At 44.9% G+C, this 25,021-nt stretch overlaps 1 protein-coding gene across 2 annotated transcripts in view; it reads right to left on the reverse strand.

The window, feature by feature from the left end:
* NRP2 (neuropilin 2) overlaps positions 1 to 25,021 on the reverse strand; it is a 214,894-nt gene that overhangs the window by 66,219 nt on the left and 123,654 nt on the right. For both annotated transcript variants that reach the window (XM_035137736.3, XM_035137744.3), the window contains exons 11-12: positions 20,539 to 20,655; positions 16,634 to 16,786 (exon numbers count right to left, since the gene is read on the reverse strand). In XM_035137736.3, the coding sequence (XP_034993627.3) occupies positions 16,634 to 16,786; positions 20,539 to 20,655 (270 nt within the window). The remainder of the gene's footprint in view (positions 1 to 16,633; positions 16,787 to 20,538; positions 20,656 to 25,021) is intronic.

The following is a 25,021-nucleotide window of genomic DNA, read 5'->3' on the forward strand; positions in this document are numbered from 1 at the left end:
AGCGATGCTTGCCTTGTACACTAAAAATCATGGCTCAATAGCAGGCATCCCCAAACTTCAGCCCTCCAGATGTTTTGGACTACAATTCCCATCTTCCCCGGCCACTGGTCCTGTTAGCTAGGGATCGTGGGAGTTGTAGGCCAAAACATCTGGAGGGCCGCAGTTTGGGGATGCCTGCTCAATAGTGTCTTAGGTCATCACCGGCTTCAGGTGAAAATTCAGCAGTTCAAAGGACTTTTGACAACTTTGCCCAAGATGCTTTGGTCAAGCAGAGCCCTGTTTTGGTCCAGTCTTGTATGGAGACATCAGGAATGCATATTAGGCTCCTCCTGTACTTATTTTTTAGCAGGCTCTACTGAAGGCTCAGACACCTTTCAATTTGGGTGTTGCTTTCTACAAGTACCAGAGGAGTAGCAAATGCCACCTGGAGACACTCTTGACTCATTCGGATTGCAAAGTGTTGCAGTGAGACAAAGATGCCTGGGGAGAGCATCAGCTGAGGAAGCAAGAACAAGTTGTAGCTTGCTTTTTATTGTACTTTTGTTGCGACAAAAGGAAATTAAAAAAGCGCCGATCGGCGGGGTTTCGTCTCGTCTCCGAGACGGCCCGTCCCTGCTAGGAGTGGGGAGGGCAGCGAGAGCGACGCTGCGCCCCTTAGAACCTCGGGAAGGGCGTCCCGGGGGCAATTTGCTCGGCACAGCCCCAATCCGGACTCCCCAACTCTTCGGTTAGCTCTAATAAGAGCTCCGGAGCGAGGAGGGTAGAAGTCGCGGGGGCCATTTTGAGCGGCAACGTTATTCTAGCAGGGAGAAGCTTCAAGCCGAAGGCGGAGAGCGCTGGATTCTTCCGAAAATAAAACGATTGGAAAAGACTGTAAGTAACCTCACGATTTGGATTATAAAACAATTTGGATCTGGGAGAGAGGGGAGAAAAGAGGAAGCCCCCCCCCATGGCAACAAAAGAGACAGTAAATAGAAACCCGAAGCCATAAACAGAAGATTTGCAATTCAAAAGGATCCCTCAAAGGCATCAAAGAGAATCTCCCCTTTGATGCAGGGTGAGAAGGGGAGAGAGACTGTGGTTTATGACTGCCCTGCAGCAAGAGGTAAAGACTGAGAAAAATCTTTCTTTTCCTCGGGAGCCGGCAGCCCAGACAACCCAGTGAGTTGATCAGGATTTATGAGTCAATTTTTATTTCACTTTGTATTTCTGGACTTTCTGGAATTTCTTTTTTGGTTTAAATGTTTGTGAAATGTGAGTTCGAACTTTATTGTTAATAAGACTTGAAGAATGCAGCCAGCTTGTTAAAATGGAGTCGAGAAAATAAACTGTGATCATATTCCACCCCACGTGACAAGTTTTGACCTTGGCAGGATTGAATTATGTCAACAAAAAAGTGTTCCCCTGAGTTCCAGCGGTCTGTTTTGACCTTAATGTGGGAAACAAGAATAGAGCTATGTCAAGAGGAGACACGGCGGCAAGAGTTACAGCAAAAATTTCAGATGGTGATGGCAGAATATGATTTTTTAGGAGATGAAGCTTTTGACACTGAAAAAGATGAATGTGAGAATGACAATGATGATGACTGTGATTTGGAAGGAAAAGATGAAGATGAGGACTGTGATGATTCAACACAAAATGAAGCACACCACGAAAAAAATGATGACTTTACTCTACAAAAAGTTGGATGGAGTGCCCTGCTTTTGAGGGGGGCACGATTGGTATTATTGGAACTCCAGAACGCCCACAGGGAAGAAGGAAAAAATATGCAGAGAAGAGAAGAAATTCAGGGGTCCTGTATGGTGGCCTGGATGGCAAAAGACTGTAAACAGGGGGTGGGGTGAAGGGAAAGTGATGTTGTGATTATATGGATGGATTAACAGGTTTATAACTGGTCTGCTGATTATGGAATTTGCTGGATTGGGGGGGTGGAGCCGGTAATCGGGGATGTAAGGTTAAATTGAGAATAGTTATAGTTTTAAAAGTGAATGGATTTTGGAAAATGTGAAAATATGGAGGCTTATAGAGGGAGAAAAAATTAGGCACGGGAAGATAAAATGGGAGTTTGATTTTTCAGTGATTTGAATATTAGATGAAAATGTTAACAATTGATTTATAAGTTGTATAAGATACAAAGGTGTATTTTTATAAAGTAAGAAACTGTTGCAGATGATAAAAAAGGGATGAAAACCGGGGAAGGGGGGGGAGGGGAAGCCCACAAAATATGGTTTTACAATCATGAATGTAAGAAAATTTTTTCTGTTTTGTATTGTTTTTTTCTCTTTTTTTGCCCTTTCTTTTTTCCTATTTCTATTTTTCTCTTTTTTTGGTATGACAATAGATGGTTGGATGGATGGCCTCCTGCGTACTGCCCTGGTTTGCTGGAGCTCCCTGGTGGCAGGGGGGGGGGCTTTGGGGTCAGGGGAGGGGGAGGAGGACAGAAATCCAAGCATAAAATGGACCATCTCTGACTGTTCACATACATGGGATACTTCTGTGGCAGGGGAGGACCCATGTGGGTGGGTAGGAAGGAGGTGGAAAAGGTGTTTATGTATTTTTTTTGTTTTTTTGTATTCTGTAAAATTAATAAAAAGTATGTTTTAAAAAAAAAGGAAATAAAAAAATAAAATAAAAACATTGACCGCTGACATTAACCATAAGAACATTCTATATCAATCCTAATTCAAACATAGCGATATAGGCAGCCCATATGTCCAAACAGCTATCTAAAGAAGATGGATGATTATAAACCATATGTTGAAACGTAGAAATGGCACATGAGATCTGCAGTAGTGAAGGGCGGGTGATTGTCCCTGCCAGCTTTGTAGTGCAAGGCTCTTAGCCACTTTTAAGATAGAATATCAGCCTTCCTAAGAAATGATTAAAACAAAAATAAAAAAGAAATACCAAGCAGCAATCTTATGGTTACCTTGAGTACAAAACTGCTTTGCCAAGCAAGACACAAATTTTGAAATGCTATGCTATGTTTGTTCTTAAATCCATTATCTAGTAAAAAAATTCCTTCAGTAGCACCTTAAAGACCAACTAAGTTTTTATTTTGAGCTTTCGTGTGCATGCACACTTCATCAGATACACTGAAACAGAAGTAGCCAGACCCTTATGTATATACAGAGGGTGGGGGTGATGGGAATGGGTGATGGGCTGATAGGAGTGGTAAACCTGTTGATGACCGTTAGCGACTGTTAATGACTGCAATTGGTCTTGCGGGGGGGGGGGGGGAAGCAAGGGCTGAGGTGCTAAGGAAAGCTTGATCATGTATAATGAGATAAGAATCCTATGTCTCTACCACACTATGTCTCTACCACACTAGATATGTACATCGACTGCTTCCGCCACAAAATCCAAACGGATGTGACCAGAAAACACCATCGCTTACAACAAAATCTGCACCACTATCTAGTCATATCTTCATTTCCTTGCTCTGAAGCTTTAAAAGCTATCTGCAATTCAATGAAGATTAGTCAAGCCAGACTGTTAGGACTGTTAGCTTCCCCTAGCAGAGTCCAGCGTTCTGTAGAGTGCTTAGCAAAACACCATTAAGCAACTTACGTGAATGCAGACAGAATACCGCAGAAAGAACTTTGGTATCACTAGACACGACACTGCTCAGTAGAAGATTCCGTACATCCAGCTGCCAGCCATCATATGTAGAGCAATTCAGCGTGGAGAAAGTAGAAGGGAGGAGGAAATTTGCCCCAGTAGAACTTGCCCTTTCTTTAAAGGTAAAGGGACCCCTGACCATTAGGTCCAGTCGTAACCGACTCTGGGGTTGCGGCGCTCATCTCGCATTATTGGCCAAGGGAGCCGGCGTATAGCTTCCAGGTCATGTGGCCAGCATGACAAAGCCGCTTCTGGCAAACCAGAGCAGCGCATGGAAACGCCGTTTACCTTCCCGCTGTAGCGGTTCCTATTTATCTACTTGCATTTTGACGTGCTTTCGAACTGCTAGGTTGGCAGGAGCTGGGACCGAGCAACGGGAGCTCACCCCGTCACAGGGATTCGAACCGCCGACCTTCTGATCAGCAAGCCCTTGGCTCAGTGGTTTAACCACAGCGCCACCTGGGTCCCTTTCTTTACTGTCCTGCAATTACCGTGTCGCTGGCAGGAAGACTTGGTGGTTGTGTTAACTCCTTCCAACAATTCACTAGATGATGAGCTCACCGGACAGCTGCTAGGAAAACAACTGTTTCCTCCAACAAAGCAGCTGGGCACTAAGTAGAGCTCAAGCGTGGTAAGATAAGTGAGTCTGACTTGTATGCTAAGTGTTGAACAATATGAAGAGGAAATGTTGGTGCACCTTTAAAAGTTGCACAGAGGGGAGAATTTTAGAATCTTCCATTATAGTTCTGCAGCATCGGGCTGAAGTTCTCCTTGCTATACACTCACACTGTACTTGAATTTCAGAGCTCCATTCCTAGAACAGTCAGATGAGACAAGGCCAAGCATGTGGGATATACAGCATTTGGAACTGGGAAGGCATATGTGGCATTAAGCAAGGAGAAAAGGAGGCAAAAGAATATCTAAGGGCAGCCACAGTGGTTGCAACTAACCTTAAATAGAGATGTACACCTATCACACCTATCACAAAAAGATACCATGTGGTCACTAAACAAGAGAGAGGATGTGTTTCTTTCCCCCCTAAAGTGATTGATTTTGATTTTTGGGGCATCCCAAATGCTTTGATGTGCAGATGTTTATTCTTTGGGGAACCCAAGGGGAATCTGTACATAGCTGTGGATCTAGTTCGGGCATCCCCAAACTGTGACCCTCCAGATGTTTTGGCCTACAACTCCCATGACCCCCAGCTAACAGGACCAGTGGTCAGGGATGATGGGAATTGTAGTCCAAAACATCTGGAGGGCCGAAGTTTGGGGATGCCTGATCTAGTTCAATGTGCTTCTGAGCTTCAGAATATACTTTGGAGAGATGAGTACAGAACAGGCAAGCAGGTATTACCGGTACCTGCTCTCGTGTAATTTTAAGTATTAAATTGGTGGGTCTCTTGAATGACTGGAGGAATCTAATGAAAGCCTTGTGGCCAAATAAGCAAGACCAGCCACAGAGATAATTGCCAAAATAGCTTGCCTCAGCCAAGCCATTCCAGCAATTCATATTTTTTTGACACAGCAAACGGAAAGATAAGTGATCGGCACCAAAGGAAAGGAGGTACCTGAATTGAAGGGATGTGGGAGATTGATTTATTTATTTTTAAAAAACTACCTGGCACTGAACCATTTGAAGAAAGTATTTTTTGCAGCAAGTTCTGATCAATACCTCTGGGATCAGTAGCACATATTAGCCCCCTGGCTGGCTCTTTGGTTTTAAAAAGTATCTGTTCTTAGTAAAGAGATAGCAAAAGCTACCACTGAACTGGCACCCAGGGTTCCAAAGGGTGTTCCTAGGAACTGAGGGCAAACCAGTCTCAGAATTTCTGCCTGCTTCTGCAAACTACAGCTTCATGTGGAGATTGATGGGAGCATCTGGACCAGGGGTCAGCAAACCTTCTCATCAGGGGGCCGGTCCACTGTCCCTCAGACCTTGTGGGGGGCCGGACTATATTTTGAAAATATAGATGCCCATGGGGCAGCCCAGACCCGCTGCCCACCTGCTGCCCTCTCAGTCCATGACCACGCCGGGTTTACCTCAGCGCATGGGTGGCGAGGCTTCGGATTGGCTGCAGGAGCTTCCTGCAGCCAATCGGAAGCCATGCTGTGTCGCAGAAGCCGCCGTCCGCGGCTTCTTTTCAAGGAAATGCCACGCTGCGCTGGTTTAGCTCAGCGAGGACTGACCGAGCGCGTGGCAGGGACCACAGGCTGGATTTACGAGCCTGCTGGGCCACATTTGGCCCCCGGGCCGTAGTTTACCGACCCCTGATCTGGACAACCACTTTCTTAAAGATATAGTAGATTGACTGGCTGACCCTTATGAAATACGAGTTGGCTGGACTCGGTGTTTGATTGGTGGGTCCGGTGTTTGTTCCAGCCAGATAAAGTCTTTGGAGGGGCATTTTTACACAGGACTCTAAAGCTGTTTTTGAACCGCTGCTCCACAATTTACACACATTTTTTAATTGTTCAGACAGAAGGAGGAAGAAGTGTACCCTCCAGCCGATTCTAATATTACGGAGAGGAGGTCTAAGGATCCACCCTTCCTCAACTCCTTCCTCTGATCTTTAAAATGAGGAACAGCAGATCCATAACTCAAGGATTCTGGATGAAATCCCTGAATGGTTTTGATGATCTTACAAAACAATAAATACACAAGGCCAACTTAAGCCGGTGCTTTAAAAGTTGTACCTTTTCTGTCCGTGTGACATCCTTCTTAACCTGCAGTAGCCTTCCTTGGATAAAGATGGATCAGTCATCAATAAATGTGATATTTATATATACCAGGTGGGCACCTTGCCTCACAGGGAAAACCTTCTCAATTCAGTTCCCTGTTAATTTACTTGCCAAGTCATCACCATTTTATTTTCTAAATAAAAATCCATCTATCAGACAAATCAATGAAGACTTACAGCACTGCAAGTCGGCACAAAATCAAGCCCTTAATCTAATTTAGGGGAGCCAGTAAGATGATCAGGCCCACCGCTTCAATCACTTTTAATTAAGCTTGCTTTCTCTGGACGGCAACTGCAGCTCCCACTAAGTTTGTGTAATGTTCACACTAAATGCAAACTGTCCTCCCTCTGCGAGGGTAAGTGGGAAGGACTGGGATGAGATGCAAAACCAGCTGGGATAAGACCGTTATTAATAGCATGTGTGCTAATCACCTGGAAGAGGTTATGTTCCCAAAACCAGAAGGCATGGAAGAACATGGGCAGGACACACTAAAGAATGCCATGGGCCCCATATAGCTACGGAGAGCTCTGTGCTTGGGTGTGTGTGTGTTTTTTTACTGTCGTCCCCTGTTGTAAAATATCTAATTACCTAATGCAGAGGAAGAACTTCAGCTCTGCAATGTACTTTACAGTAATGGCTAGGAATGGGAGCCAGAAAGTCCTTGGCTCAAATATTGATTCAGCCATGAACTAGATGGCATTAGGCAAGCCACTCTCTCCCTACGCCCTCCTTGCACCCCATGCTGTGCAATGCGACATGAAGGTAAGACCTACCTTATAAAATGATTATAGATATTATTGCAATGATGAATATGAACCCCTCTAAGTGCGATATAAATGCCAATTCTAAAAATACCGATAGTTCTTGCTGTTGCTATTACTACTACTACTACTACTACTACTACTACATAGCTTTGGGAGAAGAAATGATGGTTGGAAGGTGCCTTGTACGCCTCCTTCCGGCAACTCCTGCAGCCAAGCTGGTGCCAAATTAATAATAATAATAATAATAATAATAATAATAATAATAAATTTTTTATTTATACCCAGCCCTCCCCAGTCAAAACCGGGCTCAGGGTGGCTAACACCAATAAAATTACAATAAGACCTAAAAAACCCAATTAATTAAAATACAGATTAAAAATACAATATTAAAATTTAAAATGCAGCCTCATTTTAAGTAGTCCATAAATCCAAACCATGAGGGAGGAAAACACAGGGGTCAGACTGAATCCAACCCAAAGGCCAGGCGGAAAGATGACAAATCCCGCAGGGCCCTGGTCTCCTGTGATGAAAGAGCGTTCCACCAAATTGGGGCCAATACTGAAAAGGCCCTGGCCCTAGTTGAGGCAATCTAGCCACCTCATGGCTCGGGATCTCCAGAATATTGTTGTTTGTGGACCTTAAGGTCCTCCGCGGGGCATACCAGGAGAGGCGGTCCCGTAGGTACCAGGGTCCCAAGCCACATAGGGCTTTAAAGGTCAAAACCAGCACCTTAATGTATTGCTCTGCTTTCCTTTGGAGTTGGACCACGTCAGTGAGGCTGAGAAGGTGGTCTTATCATCTGGGAAGCCCAGGACCTCCATACACACCGCTAAGGCTTGTGCCCCGGGGAGGTCACTTCGTTGCTGCTAACACAGCGGTTTGACTTCACCCCTGAAGGCACACTCCATTGCCTCTCGAGACAGACAGAGGCCAACACCCACATAGCAAGCTGGCATCCATCTATCTCGGTACTGTTTCCACAGCTTGGCAGCAGCAACCCAGCAATCTCAGACGGGATTCTTGTCCTACCCTACTTGGAAATTCCAAGGGTTGAACGCAAGGCCATACAAAGCGTGTTCTACCACTGAAACTAATCCCCCAAATGATGATACTAATACATGCCACTACCACTCTTTTTGAGGTGACACTCCATTTCCCACAAAATTCTGCCTAAATACTAAATATAAATATAAAAGGATGTCATATAGAGGAGGGAGAAAGGTTGTTTTCTGCTGCTCTAGAGAAGCGGACACGGAGAAATGGATTCAAGCTACAAGAAAGAAGATTCCACCTAAACATTAGGAAGAACTTCCTGACAGTAAGAGCTGTTCGGCAGTGGAATTTGCTACCAAGGAGTGTGGTGCAGTCTCCTTCTTTGGAGGTCTTTAAGCAGAGGCTTGACAGCCATATGTCAAGAATGTTTTGATGGTGTTTCCTGCTTGGCAGGGGGTTGGGCTGGATGGCCTTTGTGGTCTCTTCCAACTCTATGATTCTATGATTCTAAATGGTTATACAATCTAACTCCCAGTATCCTCCTTGATTGGCTTCTTCTTCTTCTTCCTCTTCCTCTTCTTGAATTTATAAACCACATAGAGGTCTGCTACTTCACAAGGAGAATTGTGGCCTTTGAGAGACCAAGTTCGATTTCACTAGGCACTCTTCCATTACAACTAAGAGTGGAATCTGTTTGCCTATGGAAAGCATGTGAAAATCCACAGGGAGAAAATGTTTGCAATCCCTCCTGGTGGCGTGTGGACTGAAGACTGCGTATTCTATTGCCTTGGATAACAGCTGGAGCTCTGATATGGTGTTGAGGGAGGGAGGGAGACGGGGTTTGGGGTGGGGGCGGATATGAATGTATGAACGACCTGCTTGGCTCCATTTTCACCAACAGGGGTCCCAGAATTTGTAACAGGAGCTTTCAGGAGGATGGCATGGAGATAATCTGTGAAGCTGGAGGTACAAGGAACGGGGTGGGGGGAGTGGGGCTTTAAAAAAGGAAACATGAAGCTGCCTGAAAGACTATTTTGGAAAAAATGGAATGGAAGCAGCGTGTCTCTCGAGGAGTCATCCCCAATGTCAAAGGAGAGCTGGAGATGGACACGTATGCATGAAATGGAAACCAAGGGACATAGGTAGGCTGAAAGCTCCCTTCTATAGACTTTGCCAGTCAAAGGACAATTGCGGCACAAATTTTCCCTTCTCCGTCTCTCCACACCTCATCTGTATTTCGTACGAGCTGCCTACTCTCCCTTTTTATTTCTTTTAAATCAGATACTCTCGTTTTGTATCGCTGGCCGTGGAGAATCCAGAGTGCTGTCGGAGTGCCTCAAGTGGACCATGTGCCGACAGAGTTTGGAAGTGCTCTAATCTGAAACTGCAGGACCTTTGGCACTTAATAGAAGGGGGGACCCTTTAACACCCCAGAACTACAGCATCTGGCCTGGACATGGACTGAAAACAGCTGCTGTCCTTTGCCCAATGGCTTAGCAGGGAAGGAGGGAGGGAGGGAGGGAGGGAGGGGAAAGTGGGGGTTACAAGATTTCAAGAACTCTCCAACCAGAAAGAACTTTTTCATCCTTTCTTGCCTGGGGCCTGATGCTGGTTTTTTTATAGGCATGGAAGGGGGGTGACCAGAAAAATCCTTTGAAATATGTGAGAGTGTGAACTAGACAATATCACTATTCTTCTTCCAGCTAGCATAGTACAAGAGGTTCTTTTTTATAACTAAAAACCTGAGGCGACAGAAAGGCACATTGCCTTTTTTAAAAAAAATCTGATAAAATGATCTAATAGTTACAATGTAAATAGGAAAGCCTACCATTTCTTAAAACGAACAGCCTTGCATCTTGGCACCTGAAGGAGCGTCTCCTCCCCCATCGTTCTGCCCGGACACTGAGGTCCAGCGCCGAGGGCCTTCTGGTGGTTCCCTCGCTACGAGAAGCCAAGTTACAGGGAACCAGGCAGAGGGCCTTCTTGGTATTGGCACCCACCCTGTTGAATGCCCTCCCACCAGAGGTCAAAGAGAACAACAATTACCAGACCTTTAGAAGGCATCTCAAGGCAGCCCTGTGTAGGGAAGCTTTTCATGTTTGATGGATTTCTGTATTTTAATATTTTGTTGGAAGCCACCCAGAGTGGCTTGGGGAACCCGGCCAGATGGGCGGGGTATAAATAATAAATTATTATTATTATTATTATTATTATTATTATTATTATTATTATTACACCCTCCAAGCAAAATATGATGTGCACAGTCCACAGCACCATGTTATTACGTGGGTGGCGCTGTGGTATAAACCACTGAGCCCCTTGGGCTTGCCAACGGGAAGGTCAGTGGTTCGAATCCCCACAACGGAGTGAGCTCCCGTTGTTCTGTCCCAGCTCTTGCCCACCTAGCAGTTCGAAAGCAAACCTGTGCAAGTAGATAAATACAACAATGGTGGCGCATGCAGACGCTGCGGCTGAGAGCTCCCTGGAGAGGAGTCAGGGTTTGTTAGGAAGAATTCTTTATAGCCGACATGAAATGCTTTTGTATAGGGATAGAAGTAGCAGCAGCAGCAGCAGCAGCAGTGTAAGGTAACCTTTATGGGAGTACAGTGGTCCCTCGGTTTACAAACACAATTGATTCCGGAAGTCTGTACTTAACCTGAAGTGTACTTAACCTGAAGCGAACTTTCCCATTGAAAGGAATGGAAAGTGAATTAATCCATTCCAGACAGGTCCGTGGAGTACTTAAACTGAAAATACTCAAACCGAGGCGTACTTAAACCAAGGTATGACTGTATATTGTACTGTATTCAATTATGGGGTACCAGAGTCTGTGGGGGGCTAATCAGGATGGGATAGCAGGCTTGTTGGTTTTGAATGTCTTTTTCAATTTCGTTGTTCTGTATGGGACAATGACAATAAAGATTATATATCTATCTAACTAACTATCTATCTATCTAAATAGGTACTGCTGCGCCAGGAAGGTAAACGGTGTTTCTGTGCGCTCTGGCTTCCATCATGGTGTTCCGTTGTGGCTGACGCGGTTTAGTCATGCTGGCCACATGGCCCAGAAAGGTGTCTGTGGACAAACGCCGGCTCCCTCAGCCTGGAAGCGAGATGAGTGCCACAACCCCGTAGTTGCCTTTGACTGGACTTAACCGTCCAGGGGTCATTTACCTTTACCTTTACTATTACAACACACTAAGGCAAGAAAGTCCCCTACCAAAGTGAGCATGGGTAGGCACACTAAGGCCCGGGGGCCCGGGCCGGCCCAATCGCCTTCTAAATCCGGTCTGTGGACGGTCTGGGAATCAGCGTGCTTTGAAATGAGTAGAAAGTGTCCTTTTATTTAAAATGCATCTCTGGGCTATTTGTGGCACTTAAGAATTCGTTCATTCACACACCCACACCCAAAATAGTCTGCCCCCCCCCCAAGGTCTGAGGGACAGTGGACCAGCCCCCTGCGGAAAATGTTTGCTGACCCCTGTTTAAGAGTCTCAGAGTAGCATCACAAGAATGGGAACGTATTAGATTTGCATCAGGACAGCCTCCCTCTGGCAAGGGTTGTGTCATAACATGCCAGCACCATCAGATTATGAGTCTTCACGCCCCTGATGCATGTTCCTTTTGGTGGACAAGCTGCGGACCCAAAGGCTGCGGGCCCTCAGCCTAATTTCATGGGGGTGGCAAGGAGGGGGAAAGGAGAGGGGGAAATGGGCAGCAGAAAAGGGAAGAGAGAATGGGGTCTCCTGCCCACGCCGGGCCCCACTCGCCAGTTGCCCTACAACCACCAAAACCATGTGGCCCAACAAATTGCTCCAGAAGAAATGCCACAAAAAAATGGTAGACAACACCGTGAGAAAATTCCATGAAGATTTGGCCTGGTGGTGCGAAGCGACGAGAAAAATTAAAATCGCAGAAGTCATTTCAGAAAACTGTCTTCTGGGAAATTTTACATTGGCGATAGCAGACATTTTAAAAAAATTAAAAAGGAATAGAATTGAATGGATGAGCAGCAGTGCAGTTAGCTTCCCCCCCCCCCAACATAGATCCCATGCACTGCAATGTGCTGGAAAGGGTTTTTGTGTATCACTCAAAGGCCGAGGTGCATAAGGAGAACCTTCTAACTAAGCATACAGAATAATAAAATCTGTACCAGAGTCATCTAAAGCAAATGGCTTCTTTGCCCAACATATGTAGACATAAATGCTGAAAGGGGTGGGGGAGAGGGAAAATAATTAATTATAACAAGTGTCCGGGGAGAGGAAATGGATTGAAAAATTGACTCTGAGTTATAAAAATAAGTAATTTTGGCGAACTTGCAGGAGGCTTATTATATTAAATAAACATTATTGCAGCGAATGAGTTGGGGAGGGTTATGAAGTCTTGGGGTTGGCAGTAAGCGTTCTCTCCTGTTGCCTGAGGCCCCAGTCATCCTCAGATATTAATCTTCTAAAGTACTCTAAATGCTGAAGAGATAAACACTTGAAATATGAAAATGTTTCTCCGACCCCCCCCCCATCCCCACAGCCATAGACACAGTGACCTTGTGTCAACCCGAGATATTTGCTAGATGCCCAGACATCCTGTGCTTCTCTCTAAACCAGGTTATTCTGTAAGTGATATGGTTGCTTCAAGGCTTAGCAGCAGCAGCAGCAACAACAACAGAGAAAAACGTGTGCAAGAGTCAAGGCCAAGCCAGGAATGTGTGTGTTTTGTTACACACATACTCATTAGTTTTGCTATCAAGAGGGTGCAGGGGGATGGGGGACTACGAAGGAGGGGTGGAATAATACTTTTATCACCAAATAAACTGTGCAAAGAACACACACTGACCTCCACACATTCTGGTACTTAACACCTCTCTCTAAGCCGAGCTTAGAAACTACTTGGGTGGGGGCCTTTAAGAAGCAGGACATGGAGGATTGAAAGGGGGGACAAATTTCAATCCTTTCCACTGCACACACTTAATTTAGTGTTAAAATTAGTACACCCACCCACCCACAAGCATATATGGTTTCACCCTTCATGAATGTTGTAAGGGACCCATCTCCATGTGACATTTTGAAGCATACAGACCAGCAATAATTTTTGTTGTTGTTTAGTCATTTAGTCGTGTCCAACTCTTCATGACCCCATGGACCATAGCACGCCAGGCACTCCTGTCTTCCACTGTCTCCCGCAGTTTGGTCAAACTCATGTTCGTAGCTTCGAGAACACTGTCCAACCATCTCATCCTCTGTTGTCCCCTTCTCTGTTGTGCCCTCAATCTTTCCCAACATCAGGGTCTTTTCCAGGGAGTCTTCTCTTCTCATGAGGTGGCCAAAGTATTGGAGCCTCAGCTTCAGGATCTGTCCTTCCAGTGAGCACTCAGGGCTGATTTCCTTCAGAATGGATAGTTTTGATCTTCTTGCAGTCCATGGGACTCTCAAGAGTCTCCTCCAGCACCATAATTCAAAGGTATCCATTCTTCAGCAATCAGCCTTCTTTATGGTCCAGTTCTCACTTCCATACATCACTACTGGGAAAACCATAGCTTTATATCGGCATATATAGAAACACACACGGACATGAAGCCATGTTGCGCAAATTGGTTCTTTGAATAAATCTTTTCATAGAAAAGATGTAGGTGGCAACTGTCCCCAAATCCCAATTATTCAGTTTCCTCTACCAACATATTGGATGGGTGATAGTACCACTATTACCACTAGTAATAGTACCACTGTATTCCGCTCTGGTCAGACCTCACCTGGAATACCGTGTCCAGTTCTGGGCACCACAGTTTAAGAAGGATACTGACAAGCTGGAACGTGTCCAGAGGAGGACAACCAAAATAGTCAAAGGCCTGGAAACGATGCCTTATGAGGAATGGCTTAGGGAGCTGGGTATGTTTAGCCTGGAGAAGAGAAGGTTAAGGGGTGATATGATAGCCATGTTCAAATATATTAAAGGATGCCATATAGAGGAGGGTGAAAGGTTGTTTTCTGCTGTGGACACGGAGCAATGGATTCAAGCTACAAGAAAGAAGATTCCACCTAAACATTAGGAAGAACTTCCTGACAGTAAGAGCTGTTCAACAGTGGGATTTTGCTGCCAAGGAGTGTGGTGGAGTCTCCTTCTTTGGAGGTCTTTAAGCAGAGGCTTGACAGCCATCTGTCAGGAATGCTTTGATGGTGATTCCTGCTTGGCAGGGGGGTTGGACTGGATGGCCCTTGTGGTCTCTTCCAACTCTATGATTCTATGATAATTTTGTATGACATATTTTGACATGCATGAGCCTTAGAAACTTCTCCAGGAAAAGGTTAAGTTGGAAAGGACTGGAACAGAATGTCTGTATAGAGCCCCCCCCCCTTGAGGCTCTGATATTTCAATTCAACACATTCAATTCTGCCTTCCCCCCAAGATCTCCAGAACCAGATCCCAGATTCACCTGGAAAGTCGATCATCCAGAAGCAGTGGGGATTTACCGTAGTTAGAAAACAAATCTTCCCTTCAACCACCGTGAAAGGGAATTCTGTGCTCAGTGACATGTCAAGCTGTGTTCCAGCTAGGAGTTACTTCAATGAGAAGGTCAGACAAGCTTTCCTGAGAAATATCTTCCCACCACCTATGCAGGAGAACATAATGGGAGGTTTGGGGTATATTCACGAGGGGACAAGATGAGAGGCCCAACAGTCCCCCAGGCTAGTCCCCCAGAACCTTCAAAACTTTCTTTGAATGCACTGGGGTTCTTTGGCAGATACTTAAGAGCTCGTGCACAGGAAATGTTGCATAAAAAGTGTTCCTTGAAAACAGAAAGTTTGAAACTCACTGCTGCAAACAAAACAGCCTAACCAGCCAGAAGTCAAATTAATCAGAAGCACTCTCTCCTTTATATACAAAACACACGTTCCTTTATTTCTGATCCGCCACGCAGGAGGCGTTCACCATCCTTCCTTTCAAAAACCAGTCTTGTTATCTCCACCAACAAACAGCAATCAAGAAGAAACCTCAGTCTGGTTTTCAAAAATGCTGCCTTTTTTAGTCAAGAAAGATCCACTGGAAAACTGAGGGGAATGAATTGGGTTCATCAAATTCCCACGCTCATCACATACAGATGTTACAATGATTGGTACTGGCATGTGAAGGCAGCTGGGGGGCGGGCGTTTGAAATTAAGCAGTGTGAAGTATTCCCCTAAACAGCAGGCCCGCTTCTAGTATCCTTGGATCTGTGGTGTAAAATCTTAATGCATGTTTATGGAAACTATGCAAGTACAGGCAAGCATTTATTTGAAGCTAGCAAAGCTCTTCTGTTCTTTCACAGTCCCATTTTGGAAGTTTGGGGAAGAGGCGAGCATCCGTCTAGTGCAAGTAATGGCACCTCTTGGCAAATCTGCGTTTTCCTCATTGCACTAGAACTCATATTGCAATGGCCTTACTAAAAAAAAACACAAAAAACCCCAAGACTTCAGTTCTTTTGCCCATGAGTCCATGCCTTTGTCTTACAAGAAGCATAGCATCTAATGCTAATTTTTGGAGTTTAGTCCCCCTCCCCCACAGGCCCGTGGTGAATTCCAGGCTTAGGGATAAATGTGCAATCATAGCGGAAAAGCTGCCCAGTTCCATTTTAGCAACTATAGCTGGAGAGAAGATACCAAAGGAGATCAAATAACCAAATACTGTGGCCTGAGTTAGAAAGTATGGACCAGAGTTGCCATTCTTCTAAATATTGGGAAATTCAGAGCGAAATATTCCAGCTCAAATCTTTTTCAGAGCCATTTCAGCAGCGCAGAAAAGGCAGATTGTTCATTTTCCTTAGTTAGGAGAACACCACCATTCAACATGCCAGCTCAGGAAAGACTGCATATTATATTAAATTGAATACTACTGAAGAAGAAGAAGAAGAAGAAGAAGAAGAAGAAGAAGAAGAAGAAGAAGAAGAAGAAGAAGAAGAAGAAGAAGAGTTTGGATTTGATATCCTGCTTTATCACTACCCGAAGGAGTCTCAAAGCAGCTAACGTTCTCCTTTCCCTTCCTCCCCCACAACAAACACTCTGTGAGGTGAGTGGGGCTGAGAGACTTCAGAGAAGTGTGACTAGCCCAAGGTCACCCAGCAGCTGCATGTGGAGGAGCAGAGACGCGAACCCGGTTCCCCAGATTACGAGTCTACCGCTCTTAACCACTACACCACACTTGACGACAAAAGCACCTTGAATGTGGACAGCTCACCTATATCCCAGTCATCTCTTTGACATGCAATGACTTAACTTGCAGCAAATTTTGCCCATGTGTCAGTAGTCACAAATGTGATTTCCTGGGAGGGCTGTACTATGTATTCCCCACCCCCACCCCTGAACATATAAAACTGAATGACAATCTTCATCTGAAAGCAGTGTGGCATCTCTTCAACCGTATAATAACTCAGAATCCCTGTTCATAGAATTTTAAAGGTATGTCATATTTCAGGAACTTATTACTTTATTCCATAGTACGTGCGTCATACATTTCTTCCTTTTGGGATTACGTGAATTGGCTTACCCGGATAGGCCCCAATGCCTGGTCCTGAATGGCCAGTCCAGGTGTTTCTCGAATGAGAAATCCATGTAAATCCTGTCGATGTATCGTGAGTCCAACCACAAATATCTCCAGGAAGATCAAAGTTGCAGTTGAACCCCACAGGGATCTGGAAATCTGGTAACAAGAACAGAACAGCATAAAAACAGGATTAAAGGGAGGCCAGTCACAGAGAAATGCTATTTAATAACTAACATAGTTGGCAAACCATAAATAGCTGAGGAACTATGAAGTTTCTGCCATGTGGGCTTGCATGCTCTCTCTCTCTCTCTCTCTCTCTCTCTCTCTCTCTCTCTCTCTCTCTCTCTCTCTCTCTGTCTCATGATACTTTTAACATGTCTCACGTTTCGACAGCTTTGGGAATCAGTCTTATGTTCCAAATCATCAAAATGTACATGCCCACATCCCTCAGCTAAGTAAATATAACCAAAAGCACCAAAAGTTTCCATTCTCTCCTTATCCTTCAGAAAACCATACTCTTCCAAATGTCAAGGCTGTTCTCCAGCTGCCCTCCACCACTCTATCGTGGAGGAGAGAGAGAGAGAGAGAGAGAGAGAGAGAGAGAGAAGAAAGGAACAGCAAGGAACCTCAGTATTTCTGGTTAATGAATAATGATCAAAACACTAAGATTCCAGGCCAAGATGGCGGCCTGAAGAGTAGCAATTTTTGGAGCTCCAGAATCCTTCTTGAATCCTCGGTACCGGATCCTTTCTTGGGGGCGAATGTTCAGTCATTTCTGCTTGTTGTTTGTTTATTTGATTTCAGAATGGTCTTTGCTGTTTCCGTTTCTGCGTTATGGTCTACTTAGTCACAAATCAAGTACGCAGAGCAGGACTAAGAGACAGCTAGTCAGACTGTGAAGAGGGCTATGCATTCAGAGACCTTGCCAGATAATGGAGTTTGCAAACTATCGCTGATTTAGGTGTCTGTGTCAAATCTGCAGGACTTGGTGAACAGGTTAAACAACTGATAAGGTAGAGAGGACATGGGGGCCACCAAAAAACTTACAGGCACATAACAATGCTCTCAAGCCAAGTATTAGAAACAATTTCAGAACTTGGGGGTTCAGGGGCAAGGAGAAGAAGGGAACTCAAGCATTCTTCTCTGTGAGCTCCTGGCATCGCCGATTCATTCGCCTGAGGGCCTTTATAGTGAAGATTTTCAGGTTCCCCACTAAAGAAGATCGCTTAAAGTGTGCAACGGGTAAGGATAAACTGAGCACTGGCAGAATCCTGACCTCTCCACAATACATGAAAGAGTTAGTTGAAGCTCAACATTTGAAGGATAAAGCCGGTTCCTATCCACACTTATGCAGTCTTACATGAATGAGAATGCAAATGACTTGATCCTCCACATATTTCAGGCTGGTCTCGGTGCTCCAGTACATTGGTTAAACAGACAATCTGTTTTATTTGCATCAGCACTTCTGCAAGGTGTTTGCCTGTGTACATAGCAGGATGACTTGCAGAAGTGATCTGATATTGGATAGAAAGCCATCCCTCAGAACTGGCCCTCCCATGAAGGAGAGAACTGAAGGCCAAACCAGATGTGTACTTGTTATGTAGCAGACAGCAGATGCTGCATTTTCCCTTAATAAATAACAGGGGTAAAGGTAAAGGGACCCCTGACCATTAGGTCCAGTCGCAGACAACTCTGGGGTTGCGGAGCTCATCTCGCTTTACTGGCCGAGGGAGCCGGCGTACAGCTTCCAGGTCATTTGGCCAGCATGACTAAGCTGCTTTCTGGCGAACCAGAGCAGTGCATGGAAACATCGTTTACCTTCCCGCCAGAGCAGTACCTATTTATCTACTTGCACTGGTGTGCTTTCAAACTGCTAGGTTGGCAGAAGCTAGGACAGAGCAACTGGAGCTCACCCCGTCGTGGGGATTCGAACAGCTGACCTTCCGATCGGCAAGCCCTAGGCTCTGTGGTTTAACCCACAGCACCACCCGCATCCCAAAATAACCGGGTAGAGGACTCCAATTCTCACTGTGTAGGCAGTGCAACTGACGGAGATCCCCCCCCCCGAATGGGGCTTAGAGCCTTAGAAGGGAAAGTCCTCATTTATACCAATGGGGACTTCTTTTCCATTTCAATCTCAGTGGGGGAGTGAAGAGAGACGCCTCCCCTTACATGGGCTGCCTTCCCAGTGAGAATCTGAGTGAGAAACTCAAGTTGTAGCTGCAGGCTACTTGGGAAGGACACAAAAGAGAGTTCTACCAGGCCATGCTTGCAGCAAAGCAAATAGCCCTCCAACACTGGAAATCACGGACCACACCAAACACAGAAAATGAGATGCATTGCCTACCTAGTGCAAGAAATGAAGCTCTTCCAACTCAAGAATTTGCTTTGCTGGACACCATATGCAACCCTAATTCTATATTGAATGTATCAGCCTGAACGATGCACAATGTACAAAATGGCTGCATAGCGGAAAGGAATCTACTATTGCTAAGAATAAATAAAAAATAAAGGAATGAATGGAACCAAGGGAGAGAAGGCACAGGATGGAGAGAAGAGACTGAGTGTCTTTATTGTAAAGAAACCCCATATATATATATGCTGCCTCTCTGCTCTAAATAAATAGATAAATAAACAAACAAACAAATAGACAAACAAATAAACAAATCCCTGCATGTAGAACACTAGCACGCCAAGGAGAAGGTTAGGCTGAAACATGTCCATGTAAATTACCCAAATGATGTGGATGCTCCCAGACCATTTGATAAATGAGATTGGAAGGGAGCATTCTCTCAGAAGCTACTCAAGGCAATCTCTGGATAAGCTCTGGTCGATATAGGTTGAACATAAATACATCAGTCATCTTTTTTAATTTTTTTTTTAAGCAACCCTTAACAATACAGTAAATCAATGCAGCATTTTGTGAAGTCACTCACTCCTTGCCATTAAATAAGATCAGACTTCTGACCAAGCCTCTCTAGAGCTTCAACTGTCACTAGTAATATCGTCCCGCAATCTTCAGCTTCCTTGGCTAAGAAGCTCGAGGAAAAACAACGATCACTTAGCAGCAAACTCATTATTGACAACAATATAACTGGAATGGCCAAACTGAGGCTCGGGGCTTAGCTGTGGTCTCAAGAGGTTCGAACCTGACTCCTACCCAACTTGAGGAAGAAATAGTTCACGAAACAATTTGCTCTCCCTCAGCCAAGGAGAAGGTAGGGCAGGAGCCAGGGCACATCGTAAATTTTATAGCTGTCAGGGCATGGGTGAGGGCAGGCGTGTGGTATACGAGTGCCATTCCTCATGGCCCTGGCATAACAAAAGTAGCACGTGTTCTGGCCCTAGGACTGGGCAAGCTCAGAAGAGGGAACGTGGTAAGATATTGGTGATAGCTCTTGTCAGGAAGACAGTATCACAGAAATGTGAGGATGGGGAGCAAGAGACTCCCAAACAGAGCTGTGTAGGAATTATGGAATTGGCGACAGAGGGGTGCGAGGCAGCAGGCCAAGAATCTGTGCTCACCATACAGGAAATGGAAGGAAGAGGTGGGGGGGGGGAGAGGGAAGAAGAAGGGGCCCAAGAAACCCAAAGTTGTCTTTATGGTGCGAAAGGTGAAATTCCAGCATTAATTAGAAAGACCATTTCTTCATCTAAGTTGCTGCAGGCTGCAACAGAGAGCTCCCGAGAGGAATGGCGAAGCAACCGCTTCTGCTGAAGTCATTCTTTCTGCTTCCCTTGGAGTACGAACGCTCAGGCTGAGAACAATGTTGGAAACCTTCGCAAGGGGCAAGTTGTGTGGCTCTTGGCCAAACAGACGTTTTTTTTGCCTGTGGATTTTTCGCTTGGGGCCCCCGCACATCCTTTTCAATGTAGGATAATAATAATAATATTGGCCCAGAAAATACCTGCGTTCTCCAAACAGCCCTCGCCGCAGTCGGTTGCTTCTTCATCTGTGGGGAACTGAGTGGTGGTCTCCTCGCTCCTCAAGGTGGGCTTCAGAGTCTCTGCGGTGGACTTGACATCTGCATTTAAAAGAAGGGAGGGGGGAGAGACAGGACAAATAGTGATCATTTCACTGGATTCGGAAAGAAGGAAGCAGGCAGGCTAGCAACATAGCACGCGGTTTCACTCACTTGAGAGAATGCAGCAGGGAATGTGTCCAAAGTCATGGGGCCTTTTGTTTACAGAACAAAAAACCCTCTGTATTTGTAAAGTTCTTAATTACACAGTCATACACCGGATCGTTATGCTAAACTGTTCCTCGGAAAACCTTTGTTGTACAGAGTGCAAAGTTCACCCTCGCTTTCTGCCTGTGCGTGGATGCTGAAATCAAAGGCTGGTAGCTAAAAAAGCCAATGCAGTTCTGGGCTGCATCAATAGGAGTATAGCATCTAGATCAGGGGAAGTAATAGTACCACTGTATTCTGCTCTGGTCAGACCTCACTTGGAGTACTGTGTCCAGTTCTGGGCACCACAGTTCAACCGGGATATTGACAAGCTGGAACGTGTCCAGAGGAGGGCAACCAAAATGGTCAAAGGCCTGGAAACGATGCCATATGAGGAACGGCTTAGGGAGCTGGGTATGTTTAGCCTAGAGAAGAGAAGGTTAAGGGGTGATATGATAGCCATGTTCAAATATATAAAAGGATGTCATATAGAGGAGGGAGAAAGGTTGTTTTCTGCTGCTCCAGAGGAGCAATGGATTCAAACTTCAAGAAAGAAGATTCCACCTCAACATTAGGAAGAACTTCCTGACAGTAAGAGCTGTTTGGCAGTGGAATTTGCTACCAAGGAGTGTGGTGGAGTCTCCTTCTTTGGAGGTCTTTAAGCAGAGGCTTGACAGGCATATGTCAAGAATGCTTTGATGGTGTTTCCTGCTCGGCAGGGGGTTTGACTGGATGGCCCTTGTGGTCTCTTCCAACTCTATGATTCTATGGATTCTACAGTAAAAGGGTCGATGTGGTTTACCTTTGAGGAAGTGTCTTACCTTACGCAGGGAGTTGGGAAAAGATCACTTTTGCTTAACTGAATTGCAAGCCAGCCAGCCAGCCTCAGGACCCTAATTTGCTGCCTGGAGGTAAAGCCCAAGACTAGTCAGTTGTTATGCACCTAAGCACCAGCTGCTCTCTGCTTCTGTCAACACCCCAGTCCTTGAAACCGCATTTCATTATGGCACTCTGCATCTCAAGCATCCTGAGACAGTCTATGGGCAAGAGCTGTTGCACTCATGCGAGGTATGAAGCAATGGGAAGAGAAGGAGGTAGATATTTAGAGGATCAGTTGTCGAGAACTGAGGTGGCCATGATTCTATGAAGACACGGAAAGAACAAAGCCGTCAGCGCTAGGATTCTGCAAGGATATCAACAGAAGGGAGTGATGTTGATCCCAAGCACAGGAAGCACACCGTGGAAATAGACCAGAACTAAATTCTAACCGTCAGAATAATGAATTCAGACTCACAGCACCCGAGTCACGAAACCTAACAGAAAAGCTTCCTTATGTGCAGGGTAATAAGGTGAGGGAAGAAATGTCTCTCACATGCCACAGATGTCAACATGGCTCAAGTCACTTGTAAAGCTTGATTTATGGATGTAGAGGAAAGAAAGAATTATTTCATCTTTGGACTCCAGTGGACAACAATCTCCTTTGTGCTTAGGTTCCTGCTGATTTTGGTTTGGGTTTTAAAAAGCAAGGAAGTTTGCTACAGCTTCATGAAAATTGAGATCATAGGCAACACATTCTTTTCCCTTCTTTACCGAAATGAGACATGGAAAAGACCGGCACCCACATAAACACCCTGAACATGGCAATGTAAAGGAACAAGTCACTCAACACGACAAATGATGCAACTACAGAAGGGAGCAAAAGAATTTCTGGTGTGCTGTGATTCTTTGCCGAAAAGCATCTGGCTTCACACTTCAGTTGTACACTTTATCCCCACTGCAACTTTTTTTAAAAAAAAGACCCCATGAAACTACCTAATGGCAGGTGTCATGGGCAATTTAAGCCACAAATGAATGAAGTTAAGATCAACAGTAACTTATATTACAGGCACTTACTGCTTCACTTAAGGAGAGAATTAGGCTGGAAGAGCATTTTGAAGAATCTCATTATGCTCCCAAGCTTAGAGGAAGTTGGTGCGATACAAGACTGTTCAAAAGCAACGCCAAAACAAACATCAAAGATGTTGTGATATGGAAACAGGGATTCCGAACTAAGGAAACACAAATTCTGTGAAAGAAATAGACTATGGAAATCAATGTGCCTGGTAAGAGTTTCATTGCTTTGCATAAATGTGTTCCAGGCTTCTATCGTATGCTCAATTAACTGAGCTTTTGCATTGGTTTTGGGACTGGTGAAAGGGAGAGAGACATTGGGTAAGTCAGAGGCAGGTGGAATTTAAGGAGATGGACCAGTAGACATGAGCCTTTGCACATGCTGTCATGTGGGTCAAGTGAGAGAGTGCATTGCAGACAAGCGTTAGTAAAGCGCCAATCTCATTGCTTCATGGCATGTCCAACGGCTCAGCACATGAGACGAGTGTCAGGTCTACTTTGCCAAGCATATGCAAAAGGTTGTGTGAATACGTCACTATGAGTGGAAACTGGGGGAGATAAGCAACACACTGATGTTTTGTTCCTTGAACATTGAAGCCATTATCAGATATTGCCTGTGTATTTTCACATATATACTCACAACCATGAAATGTAAGAAATCTGGAGGATTAAGATTTAATATGAACTACAGTGCTGAAAGCGGTGGAAGCATTATGTAAAAGTAAACCTACTTTTGCTCAAATCTTTTTTTCTTTCTATTTCTCTTTCTCTTTTTTCTTTTCTTTTTCTTTTCACTTCTTTTCTTTTTCTTTCCTTTCTTTTTTATGTTTTGTATTCTGGTTTCTGATTTCTTATGGCTAAGCAATGGAATATGTAAAAAGTGTAAATGAATGTACTTGGATTTATTTGAAGATGCTTTGTATTGTTTTAATGAATATTGAAATTAAAACTTTTTAAAAAAAGAAATATAAGAAATCTGGGATTGCTTGTATTTAAAAAATGGAAGCAGAGATTCTTGGCAATCAGCATGAAAGTAGCTGGCAAATGTTGTTTAGTCATTTAGTCGTGTCCAACTCTTCGTGACCCCATGGACCAGAGCACGCCAGGCCCTCCTGTCTTCCACTGCCTCCCGCAGTTTGGTCAGACTCATGTTGGTGGCTTCGAGAACTCATGGTGGCTTCGACTCATTTTGTTGGCTGGCAAATATTTCACTACTAATTTCAGGTGATCATTAAATACAATTGAAAGCTGAAGGAAATTGCTTGAAACGCCTTTTCTTTTGCTTGGACATTCTAGACCTTCTGCCGCTAAATAACCTTCCAAATAACCTTCCACTATCTCCTCTGGCTTTGGGCAGAATACTGTGCAACTTACAAACTTGCCAAAATTACAAGGTCAAGTCTGTTACAGTGCCATCAAACTCCAAAGGCATCTGAGAACAGGTTACATGCAAGGAATTGAAGCATTTGAGTCCTGAAAACTCCCAGGGAAAGCAAGGAGCCCAAAGCTGAGTCAGATCCAGTAAACCGTTTCCTCTTGCGCACTGATTTACAGTAGGAACACACACAACTGCGCGAGAGATCTTTGAACAGGAAAAGCCACACACTGCGCTGGCATCCTCTGCTGCTGTAATTTTAGAGTCGCTCCAGTGTATTGCATGGTCAATAGAGCTGTTACAGGGTTTCATGGCAGAGTAAAGCAAAATTGCTCCAGCAGCAGGACAGGCAACATGCTCCAAGAATGAAAAGTGAGGGAAAGGTGGCCTCTCTCCCGCCGTGCAGAGTGTGTGCTCGCAAAAGGCATCTGCGGATCCTGTTACAAAGTTCTGTAGCGATGGAAACCAGATGTTTGGAAGTTCAAAGGAGGGAAGACCAGTCACAAGCTCACATTCGTCAATCTTCAGAGGGGGAGAAAAGTTGGCAGGTCCTTGAAACAAGCCAGCTGTTCGATTCAACCCCCCCCCCCCAGTACCAGCCAGTGAATTAGGTCCTGAACTGGGGGTTCTCTACTGGAGCTACTTCAGCTATTACTTCTGGTCCTCGAGAACAAACGCCTCAGTGAGAAGAAAACCTGTGCAAGTCCACATCTTTGAAGTGGTCGTTTATTGCGTAACTGAATCAATTAGTACTACTTGTCTTTGGTGGCAAAAACGAGGCCAGAGTATTGCCATAGCTCACAGTTCCTCGACACCTAGCACGGTGCTGCACATATGCTGTTGTAGTAGACATTAAAGCCCTGATATTTGGAACTCGCAATTGATTTTTGCAGGGGTTGGTTAGGTCAGTTAACAGGCCTCATAGCGCAAGGGGATAGGTATGAGTGACCGAAAGGC

This window comes from Zootoca vivipara, chromosome 1 (assembly GCF_965207765.1).
Source record: "Zootoca vivipara chromosome 1, rZooViv2.hap1.1, whole genome shotgun sequence".
Lineage (NCBI taxonomy): Eukaryota > Metazoa > Chordata > Lepidosauria > Squamata > Lacertidae > Zootoca > Zootoca vivipara.